General features: G+C 46.2%; 1 protein-coding gene across 1 annotated transcript in view; it reads left to right on the plus strand.

Moving 5' to 3' along the window:
- The first annotated feature begins 279 nt into the window (after positions 1-279).
- angpt4 (angiopoietin 4) overlaps positions 280-12,823 on the plus strand; it is a 52,044-nt gene continuing 39,500 nt past the window's right edge. The window contains exon 1 of the mRNA XM_029776476.1: positions 280-1,140. Within this exon, the coding sequence (XP_029632336.1) occupies positions 811-1,140 (330 nt within the window). The 5' untranslated portion in view covers positions 280-810. The remainder of the gene's footprint in view (positions 1,141-12,823) is intronic.

A 12,823-nucleotide genomic window follows, 5' to 3' on the forward strand; every position in this document is an offset into this window, starting at 1 on the left:
TATTTTCATTTAGTTGACTGATAAGAATATGCTAATTTGGCATGCTCTCAAAAGTTTAGATGCATATGAATTAATCAATACTTCAGAAAACAGTGAAAAGTGACCAAAAGTGCCTTAGAAAAAAAAGCAACAAGCCCTGCTTCATGTGCATTTACTTATGTATGTTTCCTAACCTGTGCTGAAACGGGGAGAGACCATACATGGCATCTTTAGCCCCAGAGTGGACAGAGCAGATTAGTGGAGAGGAGAGACGGGGTGATCTAATAGACCTCCCTCAGCTCTCCCCCTCCCCCCAACCCTCAGATAAGAGGGGGCAGAACTATTTCACTTTGGCCATTTCTGAAACTCGACCCATTGGAGTGGGATGGGAGGAAAGCATTTCTCTCTTTTTTGGACATTGAAGATTGAGACTCATTTGGAGCTGCTCCCTCTCTCTCTCTCTCTCTCTCACTCTCTTGTTCTCTTTCTGTCTCTCTCCCCCTCCCTCTCTCTTTCTCTGTGGCTATTTAGGGGTCAATGTTTGTGTCTGTTCACTTACGTAGCACAGGGGCCAGGGAAAGTTTAGAGGAAACAGGGACCTGCGGGGAGAAAAACAGGACTTTATCAAGAATAATAATAACCAAAGCACAGTCAAAATACATCTAAATTAAGAAGAAGAGAACACAAGGGCTTCCTCTCCTTTTTCTGCTTGGAACCATGTGCATCCATATCTCAAGTGAGTGAGTGAGTGAAGTGGGGGGGAGGGGGCACTTTTATCACAACACCTTGGCACAGGTACTACTACCTGGGCGTTAAGGGGTGGGGAGCACCATGAGGAAAATCCTGTTGAGTTGGGGGCTGATGCTGGTGGCTGGGGTAATGGGGGCTAGCGTAGTGGGTGCTAGTGGAGGAGGAGGAGGTGGTAGAGGGCAGAGGCGCAGAGGAGAAAAGCGCAGGGGGCTCCATCGTGTCCAGCATGGCCACTGCAGCTACACCTTCATCCTACCAGAGATGGAGCGCTGTCAGGCCAGCCCGGACCAATACGGCAGCACCAACATGGTTCAAAGGGACACACCACCCCATGCAGAGAGTGAATGGTCTGCACAGAAATTGCAGCACCTGGAGACGGCCATGGAGAACAACACGCAGTGGCTGCAGAAGGTAAGAGCTGATACCTGTACTTTTTATTTTTCCTTTATTTAACTAGGCAAGTCAGTTAAGAACTAATTCTTATTTACAATGACGGCCTACCCTGGCCAACACTGGGCAAATTGTGCACCGCCCTATGGGACTCCCTATCACAGCCGGATGTGATATAGCCTAGATTTGAATCAGGGACTGTAGTGACGCCCTCTTGCACTGAGATGCAGTGCCTTAGACCGCTGCACCAATCGGAGCCAAATATATGGTTCTGATATTGTGAGTTTAGAAAGAGGACCAAGAGCAGAGCAAAGAGCAGTAGATCAGATGTATCATGAGCAGTGGTCCTCAGTGAGCAATGGTGAATGTAGACCACACGCAAGTTTCCCTTGTTTTATTGTTCTTACTTAATTGATCGCATTAAAACATTAGCTTCCACATGGTGTTTTGGCTGAATCTCTCTGTGCTTGCTTCCAATAAATGAAATAACCAACAACAAAGTTAAAATGGAATCTGTATAGAGGAGAGTGAGGTAAGTTGAGCCAAAGTGGTAAGTTGAGATACCCTTCTTTCAAGGAAACATACACAAAATGTATAATTTGACCAAATATTTGGAGTCTGTGATGAAAAGAAAACACATGGAAATGTGGTAAACAAGTTAGGTTAGAAAAACTGATTTTAAGCCAGTCAAATGTATTTATTGTGTTCAAGGTTTCATAATGCTTGTATCTAAACCAAAGTAGATCATTTAAACATTACATCAGTTGGAGCTTCAATAGGAGGTCCTAAACCTAGCCTGAAAGTGCATCCTTCTAGTTGTGTTTGCCTTGGGGTAAGTTGAGCCAATGGTGGAACCAATGGCAAATTGAGCAAATTGAAGTCTTTCTTCCCAGGCGTAATGCAAGACATTATCGCTGGGATATGAAGTAACATCAGTGCCTAGCCTATGTTAAAAGGGTTTAAAAAGTATGAAGTGTATGTTAAGCCTGTGTTAAAATATGCTTAAAATTATTAAAAGACAAAAATGTGATTGTGATGAATTGTGTTTGGGAAATAAATATACACATGGTTTTACAAAGGTAGTGGTAATATTTCATTAAATACAGAAATGTGTAGGCGGCTTAACTTAACCTGTCCCTTGGCTCAACTTACCCCATGCCTGGGGTAAGTTGTGCCAAGAGACCACTTTTGTTGTACAAGCTATGCTTTCAAAACTGTAATGTTTACATGAGTTCTGATTTATTTCCAGGTATACACAACATCATGAAATATACAGTGCATTCTAAAGGATGGCATTCAAGCCATACTCCATTTTACAATAAGGCTGTAACGTAACTGTCACGTCCTGACCACAGAGTGCTCTTATTTTATATGGTAAAGTAGGTCAGGGCGTGACTGGGGGGTTTATCTAGTTTCTTTTTTATATGTTGTGCACTAGTTTCTTTTTTCTATGGTGGGTTTTTTGTATGATTCCCAATTAGAGGCAGCTGGTCATCGTTGTCTCTAAATGGGGATCATATTTAAGTAGTTGTTTTTCCCACCTGTGTTTGTGGGAGATTATTTTGAGTTAGTGCATGTTGCACCTTTGTCGTCACGGTTTGTGTTTTGTTTATAATTTATTGTTTGTTTGGCTAAGTTTCACCATATAATAAAGATGTGGAATGATACTCACGCTGCGCCTTGGTCCGTTTCTACACACAAGCGTGACAGAATCTCCCACCACCAGAGGACCAAGCAGCGTGGCCAGGAGGAGAGGACATGGGAGGAGATATTGGACGGCAAGGGGCCCTGGACGCACATTGGGGAGTATCGCCGTCCAAGGGAGGAGATAGAGGCAGCAAAAGAGGAACGGCGACGATATGAGGAATTAGCACGGCAACAATGGAAGCCCGAGAGGCAGCTCCCCAAAAATTGGGGGGGGGGTAGGCACACGGGGAGATTGGCGGAGTCAGGTTTTAGACCTGAGCCAACTCCTTGTGCTTACCGTTCGGGAGCGTGTGACCAGTCAGGCACCGTGTTTTGCTGTGATGCGCACCGTATCTCCAGTGCGCATTCACAGCCCGGTGTGCTCGTTGCCGGCTCCCCACATTTGCTGGGCTAAAGTGAGCATTCAGCCAGAATGGGTTATGCCGGCTCAGCGCTCCTGGTCTCCAGTGCGTCTCCTCGGTCCAGGATATCCTGCACCGGCTCTACGCACTGTGTTGCCAGTGCGCCTTCACAGCCCAGTGCGTCCTGTGCCAGCACCCCGCACTTGCCGGGCTAAAGTGAGCATTCAGCCAAGACAGGTTTTGCCAGCTCTACGCTCCAGACCTCCAGTGCGCCTCCACGGTCCAGTATATCCTGCACCAGTTCTACGCACCAGGTCTCCAGTGCGCCTCCACAGCCCAGTACATCCTGTGCCTTCTCCTCGCACTCTCCCTGAAGTGCGTGTCCTCAGTCAGATACGTCCTGTGCCTGCTCTCCGCACTAGCCCTGAGGTGCGTGTTACCAGTCTGGCGCCACCTGTGCCGGCCCCATGCCTCAGGCCTCCAGTGCGCCTTCCCGTTCCAGAGCTTCCGGTGACAGTTTCCAGTCCAGCGCTTCCGGCGACAGTTCCCAGTCCAGCGCTTCCGGCGACAGTTCCCAGTCCAGCTCTTCCGGCGACAGTTCCCAGTCCAGCTCTTCCGGCGACAGTTCCCAGTCCAGCGCTTCCGGCGACAGTTCCCAGTCCAGAGCTTCCGGCGACAGTTCCCAGTCCAGAGCTGCCAACGACGGTCCACAGCCCGGAGCCTCCTGAGACGGTCCACAGCCTCCTGAGACGGTCCTCGGCCCGGAGCCTCCTGAGACTGTCCGCAGCCCGGAGCCTCCTGAGATGGCCTGGAGCCTCCTGAGACGGTCCGGAGTCTCCAGCGACGGCCTGGAGCCTCCAGCGACGGCCTGGAGCCTCCAGCGACGGTCCGGAGTCTCCAGCGATGGCCCGGAGCCTCCACCGATGCTGGCGGATTCGCAGGATGAGAGGGTTCTTCGTCCTGCACCAGAGCCGCCTCCAATGTTGGCGAATTCGCAGGATGAGTAGGTTCTTCGTCCTGCACCAGAGCCGCCACCAACACTAGACACCCCCCCAACCCTCCCTTTTGGTTACAGGTTTTGCGGCCGGAGTCCGCACCTTTGGGGGGGGGGGTACTGTCACGTCCTGACCATAGAGTGCTCTTATTTTCTATGGTAGAGTAGGTCAGGGCATGACTGGGGGGTTGATCTAGTTTCTTTTTTCTATGTTGTGCTCTAGTTTCTTTTTTCTATGCTGTGTTCTAGTTTCTTTTTTCTATGTTGTTTTTTTTGTATGATTCCCAATTAGAGGCAGCTGGTCATCGTTGTCTCTAATTGGGGATCATATTTAAGTAGTTGTTTTTCCCACCTGTGTTTGTGGGAGATTATTTTGAGTTAGTGCATGTTGCACCTTTGTCGTCACGGTTTGTGTTTTGTTTATAATTTATTGTTTGTTTGGCTAAGTTTCACCATATAATAAAGATGTGGAATGATACTCACGCTGCGCCTTGGTCCGTTTCTACACACAAGCGTGACAGAATCTCCCACCACCAGAGGACCAAGCAGCGTGGCCAGGAGGAGAGGACATGGGAGGAGATCCTGGACGGCAAGGGGCCCTGGACGCACATTGGGGAGTATCGCCGTCCAAGGGAGGAGATAGAGGCAGCAAAAGAGGAACGGCGACGATATGAGGAATTAGCACGGCAACGATGGAAGCCCGAGAGGCAGCTCCCCAAAAATTGGGGGGGGGGTAGGCACACGGGGAGATTGGCGGAGTCAGGTTTTAGACCTGAGCCAACTCCCTGTGCTTACCGTGGGGAGCATGTGACCAGTCAGGCACCGTGTTTTGCTGTGATGCGCACCGTATCTCCAGTGCGCATTCACAGCCCGGTGTGCTCGTTGCCGGCTCCCCACATTTGCTGGGCTAAAGTGAGCATTCAGCCAGGATGGGTTATGCCGGCTCAGCGCTCCTGGTCTCCAGTGCGTCTCCTCGGTCCAGGATATCCTGCACCGGCTCTACGCACTGTGTTGCCAGTGCGCCTTCACAGCCCAGTGCGTCCTGTGCCAGCACCCCGCACTTGCCGGGCTAAAGTGAGCATTCAGCCAAGACAGGTTTTGCCAGCTCTACGCTCCAGACCTCCAGTGCGCCTCCACGGTCCAGTATATCCTGCACCAGTTCTACGCACCAGGTCTCCAGTGCGCCTCCACAGCCCAGTACATCCTGTGCCTTCTCCTCGCACTCTCCCTGAAGTGCGTGTCCTCAGTCAGATATGTCCTGTGCCTGCTCTCCGCACTAGCCCTGAGGTGCGTGTTACCAGTCTGGCGCCACCTGTGCCGGCCCCATGCCTCAGGCCTCCAGTGCGCCTTCCCGTTCCAGAGCTTCCGGCGACAGTTTCCAGTCCAGCGCTTCCGGCGACAGTTCCCAGTCCAGCGCTTCCGGCGACAGTTCCCAGTCCAGCTCTTCCAGCGACAGTTCCCAGTCCAGCTCTTCCGGCGACAGTTCCCAGTCCAGCGCTTCCGGCGACAGTTCCCAGTCCAGAGCTTCCGGCGACAGTTCCCAGTCCAGAGCTGCCAACGACGGTCCACAGCCCGGAGCCTCCTGAGATGGTCCACAGCCTCCTGAGACGGTCCTCGGCCCGGAGCCTCCTGAGACGGTCCGCGACCCGGAGCCTCCTGAGACGGTCCGCAGCCCGGAGCCTCCTGAGATGGCCTGGAGCCTCCTGAGACGGTCCGGAGTCTCCAGCGACAGCCTGGAGTCTCCAGCGACGGCCTGGAGCCTCCAGCAACGGTCCGGAGTCTCCAGCGATGGCCCGGAGCCTCCACCGATGCTGGCGGATTCGCAGGATGAGAGGGTTCTTCGTCCTGCACCAGAGCCGCCTCCAATGTTGGCGAATTCGCAGGATGAGTAGGTTCTTCGTCCTGCACCAGAGCCGCCACCAACACTAGACACCCCCCCAACCCTCCCTTTTGGTTACAGGTTTTGCGGCCGGAGTCCGCACCTTTGGGGGGGGGGTACTGTCACGTCCTGACCATAGAGTGCTCTTATTTTCTATGGTAGAGTAGGTCAGGGCATGACTGGGGGGTTGATCTAGTTTCTTTTTTCTATGTTGTGCTCTAGTTTCTTTTTTCTATGCTGTGTTCTAGTTTCTTTTTTCTATGTTTTTTTTTTTGTATGATTCCCAATTAGAGGCAGCTGGTCATCGTTGTCTCTAATTGGGGATCATATTTAAGTAGTTGTTTTTCCCACCTGTGTTTGTGGGAGATTATTTTGAGTTAGTGCATGTTGCACCTCTGTCGTCACGGTTTGTGTTTTGTTTATAGTTTATTGTTTGTTTGGCTAAGTTTCACAATATAATAAAGATGTGGAACGATACTCACGGTGCGCCTTGGTCTATTTCTACACACAAGCGTGACAGTAACAAAATGTGGAAAAAGTCAAGGGGTCTGAATACTTTCCGAATGCACTGTATGTAGATATCTTTGTTAAAAAGAATATTATATTTCCCTTGACGGAGTGATGCTTAACCTCTCTAGGGTATGTGGGACGAAATCGTCCCACCTACGTAACAGCCACTGAAATCCAGTGGCGCGATTTTTGAATCGTTAGAAATACTATTACTTCAATTTCTCAAACATATGACTATTTTACAGCTATTTAAAGACAAGAATCTCGTTAATCTAACCCCACTGTCCGATTTCAAAAAGGCTTTACAACGAAAGCAAAACATTAGATTATGTCAGCAGAGTGCCCAGCCAGAAAAAATCAGACACCCATTTTTCAAGCTAGCATATCATGTCACATAAACCCAAACCACAGCTAAATGCAGCACTAACCTTTGATGATCTTCATCAGATGACACACCTAGGACATTGTGTTATACAATACATGCATGTCTGTTCAATCAAGTTCATATTTATATCAAAAACCAGCTTTTTACATTAGCATGTGACGTTCAGAAAAAGCATAACCCCCGCAAACTTCCGGGGAATTTACTAACAGTTTGCTAAATTACTCACGATAAACGTTCACAAAAAGCATAAAAATTATTTTAAGAATTATAGATACATTACTCCTCTATGCACTCGATATGTCCGATTTTAAAATAGCTTTTCGGATGAAGCACATTTTGCAATAATCTAAGTACATAGCCCGGCATTACAGGGCTAGCTATTTAGATACCCACCCAGGTCAGCCTCCACCAAAATCACATTTCCTATAAGAAAAATGTTCTTACCTTGCTTGTTCTTCATCAGAATGCACTGCCAGGACTTCTACTTCAATAACAAATGTTGGTTTGGTCCCAAATAATCCATCGTTATATCCAAACAGCGACGTTTTGTTCGTGAGTTCTAGACACTATCAGAATGCTTCTTCACGGTCCCGCGCATGGCGCATTGGCGTGTCAAAAATGTCTAAATATTCCATTACCTTACTTCGAAGCATGTCAACCGCTGTTTAAAACCAATTTTTATGCCATTTATCTCGTAGATAAGTGATAATATTCCGACCGGGAGTATGCATTGAGCCTAAACAGCCGAATAAAATTTCTCCTCAGGAGCGACTCGTGCACGCGCCTCATTCAAAGGTCCTCTGAGTCGACACTTACAAAAGGTGATAATGTGTTTCAGCCTGAGGCTCCCTCGTAAACCTTCAGTTATTTCCCGGGCTCTGAGAGCCTATTGGAGCCCTGGGAATTGTCACGTTACAGCTAAGATCCTTACTTTTCAATAAAAAGATGCAAGACGCACGACTCCTTGTCAGACAGGGTACTTCCTGCTTGAAACCTTGTCAGGTTTTTGCCTGCCATAGGAGTTCTGTTATACTCACAGACACCATTCAAACAGTTTTAGAAAATTCAGAGTGTTTTCTATCCAAACCTGAACAATAATATGCATATTCTAGCTTCTGAGTTGGTGTAGGAGGCAGTTAAAAATGGGAACATATTTTTTCCAAAATTCTCAATGCTGCCCCCTATCCCGTAGAGGTTAACGTAAAAGAGGCTCAACTTACCCCACTCTCCCCTATGGTCTACATTCATCATCATTACAATGCTGCACAAGAGTAACAACGGTAATCAAGCCTGAACAATTTTTTGTTACGTTGCTGCTTTTGAAAATCATATCTCAGGAGAATTACTTTAATGAACCAAATGAACGTTTCATTATTTCCACTATAATTGGCCCTATAAGTAAATTCTAACTGTGCTCAACCAATGGGAAACCGACACAGAAGAAGAAATGGAAATTAATTGCTTTGAAATACCTCAGTTCTAATCTATATTCTGCATTCTGGAGTGTGAACACCAGTTCAATTTGATTTATTGGGATTATGCTTATGGGGATTCATCGAACAAATGATGAAAAGAAGAATAAAGTACTGTGTGTGTGTATGTGAGTGAGTTTGAGCATGTGCAAATCGATTGTGTGCGTTGTACCTACCACCTCGATAAAAACATGCAAAGGATTAAGTAAAAGAGCTCAAGACTGCCTCACCTCAACAGGAGAGAGGAGGAGGACCCTTGACCTTCTGGGTTCACAGAGGTCAGTTTACCATATCAAATCACTGCAGAAAATGTAGGTATTTTACCCAACCTTCAACAAAAAATGTACAGTTGCATTTGACTTTTTCCTACTGAATATTCTAACGCTCTGAATGCATCAGTGTTTGTGGAGAATAATATTTAATTTACATGTTTCCTTGTAAACACCAGTAAGTGAGGTAGTTAACAGCAGGTTGTTTAGATTGCTGCCAAATGACTGACTTCAAATGAGGCTCTCATTCATGGGACCCAGCCTGGTATGGACAGAGTGGAGTCTCCCTTTGATGTGGCAGAGTGCTCTTTCCCTGATAGCCAGCACGAATCACTGGCTACAGAAAGTGTAGATCGGCTCCAAAGAATGGAGAGAGAAAGAATGGAGAAGGCAGAAGCCATTTGAAGTTTCAGCTTTTTTTATGGCTGTAGTCCAAAAAGGCTTCTCTGGAAAAGAGCTCTGCCACCATCAAAGACACAGGGATCGGTGATTGTATGTCCTATTTGAAAGAGCTTGAGATATGGTCGGGACTCAGGTTGTACTGAGTGAAAATTCTGCCACTTGCCAAGGGGGGAAAATCACATTTACGATGCGCAGCCCTCACAGTTAAAAAATAAATACAAATATTTAACTAGGCAAGTCAGTTAAGAACAAATTCTTATTTACAATGATGTCCTACACCGGCCAAACCCGAACGACACTGGCCAATTGTGCACGGCCCTACAGACGGTTGTGATACAGCCTGGATTTGAACCATCTAGCACTGAGATGCAGTGCCTTAGACTGTTGCACCACTCGGGATGCCCACCACTTCATATGATGAAGGCTTTCTAGTGACATACTGTAGTGGAACCATAAACTTTCAATATGAACATGGAAATGCTTGCTACTTTGCACCTGCTGATTTCCCTGTGCCTCATTATAAATTACAATGCTCTTTAGAGTGTTGGGCCAGTAACCGAAAGGTTCCTAGATCGAATCCCCGAGCTGAAAATGTACAAATCTGTTGTTCTGCCCCTGAACAAGGCAGTTAACCCACTGTTCCTAGGCCGTCATTGTAAATAAGAATTTACTCTTAACTGACTTGCCTAGTTAAATAAAGGATTTTTTTTTTAATGGGACCACACCATGCTATTTTAGACATTCCCTAATGTGTTCACAAAACAAGACAGACCTTAATTAACCAGTTGAGCTGACAGCCCTGTTTCGCAATGGCTTTAGTCATCAATCTAGCAAGAGGGCAATATTTTATTAATGTAGTAGTGCCCCCCCCCCCTAGAAAAATATGACCTTTGGCTTTCACCTGGAATTGTTTATTTACTGTGTATTCGGAAAGTATTCAGACCCCTTGACTTTTTCAACATTTTGTTACATTGCAGCCTTGTTCTAAAATGTTTTGAAATCTTCTTTTCCCTCATCAATCTACACACAATACCCCATAAAAACAGAATTTAGTATTTGTTTGCAAATTTATTAAAAATACAAACCTGAAATATCAAGCTTGGCACACCTGTATTTGGGGAGTTACTCCCATCCTTCTCTGTAGATGGGGAGTGTCGCTGCACAGCTATTTTCAGGTCTCTCCAGAGATGTTAGATCAGGTTCAAGTCCGGGCTCTGGCTGGGCCACTCAAGGACATTCAGAGACTTGTCCTTGAGTGGCCCGAAGCCACTCCTCCGCTGTCTTGGCTGTGTGCTTAGTGTCGTTGTCCTGTCTGAGGTACTGAGCACTCTGGAGCAGGTTTTCATCAAAGATCTCTCTGTACTTTGCTCCGTTCATCTTTCCCTTGATCCTGACTAGTCTCCCAGTCCCTGCCGCTGAAAAACATCCCCGCAGCATGATGCTGCCACCATCATGCTTCACCGTAGGGATGGTGCCTGTTTTCCTCCAGTTGTGAATTTTGGCATTCTGGCCAAAGAGTTCAATCTTGGTTTCATCAAACGAGAGAATCTTGTTTCTCATGATCTGAGTCCTTTTGGCAACGTCTCAGCGGGCTGTCATGTGCATTTTAATGAGGAGTGGCTTCTGCCTGGCCACTCAACCATAAAGGCCTGATTGGTGGAGTCCTGTAGAGATGGTTGTCCTTCAGGAAGGTTCTCCCATCTCCACAGAGGAACTCTGGGAACATCGGGTTCTTGGTCACCTCCCTCAGTTTGGCCGGGTGGACAGCTCTAGGAAGAGTCTTGGTGGTTCCAAACTTTTAAGAATGATGGAGGCCACTGTGTTCTTGGGGACCTTTGTACACTTCCGCAGATCTGTGCCTCGACACAATCCTGTCTCGGAGCTCTACGGACAATACCTTCGACCTCATGACTTGCTTTTTGCTCTGACATGCACTGTCAACTGTGGGATCTTATATAGACAGGTGTGTGCCTTTCCAAATCATGTCCAATCAACTGAATTTACCACAGGTGGACCCAATCAAGTTGTAGAAACATCTCAAGGATGATCAATTGAAACAGGATGCACCTGAGCTCAATTTTGAGTCTCATAGCAAAGGGTCTGAATACTTATGTAAATAAACTATTTCTGTATTTACATTTTTATACATTTGCAAAAATGTCTAAAAACCTGTTTTCGCTTTGTTATTATGGGGTATTGTGTGTAGCTTGATGAGGGAAAAAATCGATTTAATCCATTTTAGAGTAATGCTGTAACGTAACAAAATGTGGAAAAAGTGAAGGGGTCTGAATACTTTCTGAATGCATTGTATAGTTATCTGGTTTAGGAACATCCATATTACACCTTCTTTACTATTTTTCCAAACATATCATGACATTAGTGATAGTCAAAATCTGTTAAATTAGTGAATGTCTAAATCAACATTTGGGCCATTTAAACAGTGTGCATCCCTCCTATAAACAATGGGAGAAGGGATATGTAAAGGTCTAGATTTAGTTGTTCTGAGCATGTTCAATAAGTCTACCTCCAACATAATACAAATGTTTGACTTCCACACAAAATACTTCTTTATTTATTTTAGGTTTAAGGAAGTGTGTAGTTGCATTCTTTATCTTAGAGCTATGAAAGTTATGTATTTAGATCCACCTGCTCAAGACAAATTCAGCAATTGCTTTGCCATGTCTGTGCCACGAAGCAGTCGAGCTGGATAAATGTTTTTCTAAGGACCGCCCCTTTGATGTAAAGTTGTAGTGAAGTGATATAAACGGATGGAGTGATGCAGCCAACCTTCAGGGGGAGGCAAAAACAAGTTAATTCGACATAGGACATTTACATGGTCCTAGGAAGGTCTGGATTGCTGTCTTCTGACTTATAACATTGTGGGAAATCAATCAAAAAAGTAATGTAAACATATACACTACCAGTTTAAAGTTTGGACACACCTACTCCTTCAAGGGTTTTTCTTTATTTGTACTATTTTCTACATTGTAGAATAATAGTGAAGACATCAAAATTATGAAATAACACATATGGACACATTTGTTAAACAAATCAAAATATATGTTATATTTGAGATTCTTCAAAGTAGCCACCCTTTGCCTTGATGACACTGTTGGCATTCTCTCAATCAGCTTCACCTGGAATGCATTTCCAACGGTCTTGAAGGAGTTCCCACATATGCTAAGCACTTGTTGGCTGCTTTTTCTTGACTCTGCGGTCCAACTCATCCCAAACCATCTCAAATGGGTTGAGGTTGGGTGCTTGTGGAGGCCAGGTCATCTGATGCACCCCTCCATCACTCTCCATCTTGGTAAAATAGCCCTTACACAGCCTGGATGTGTGTTGGGTCATTGTCCTGTTGAAAAACAAATTATATTCTCACTAAGCGCAAACCAGATGGGATGGCGTATCGCTGCAGAATACTGTGGTAGCCATGCTGGTTAAGTGTGCCTTGAAATCTAAATAAATCCCAGACAGCATCACCAGCAAAGACACCCCCACACCATCACATCTCCTCCTCCATGCTTCACGGTGGGAACCACGCATTCGAGATTATCCGTGCACCTACTCTACGTCTCACAAAGACACAACGCATATTTGGATTCATCAGACCAAAGGACAGATTTCCACCGGTCTAATGTCCATTGCTCGTGTTTCTTGGCCCAAGCAGGTCTCTTCTTATTATTGGTGTCCTTTAGTGGTTTCTTTGCAGAAATTCGACCATGAAGGCCTGATTCACACCGTC

This window comes from Salmo trutta, chromosome 14 (assembly GCF_901001165.1).
Source record: "Salmo trutta chromosome 14, fSalTru1.1, whole genome shotgun sequence".
NCBI classification, from domain to species: Eukaryota; Metazoa; Chordata; class Actinopteri; order Salmoniformes; family Salmonidae; genus Salmo; species Salmo trutta.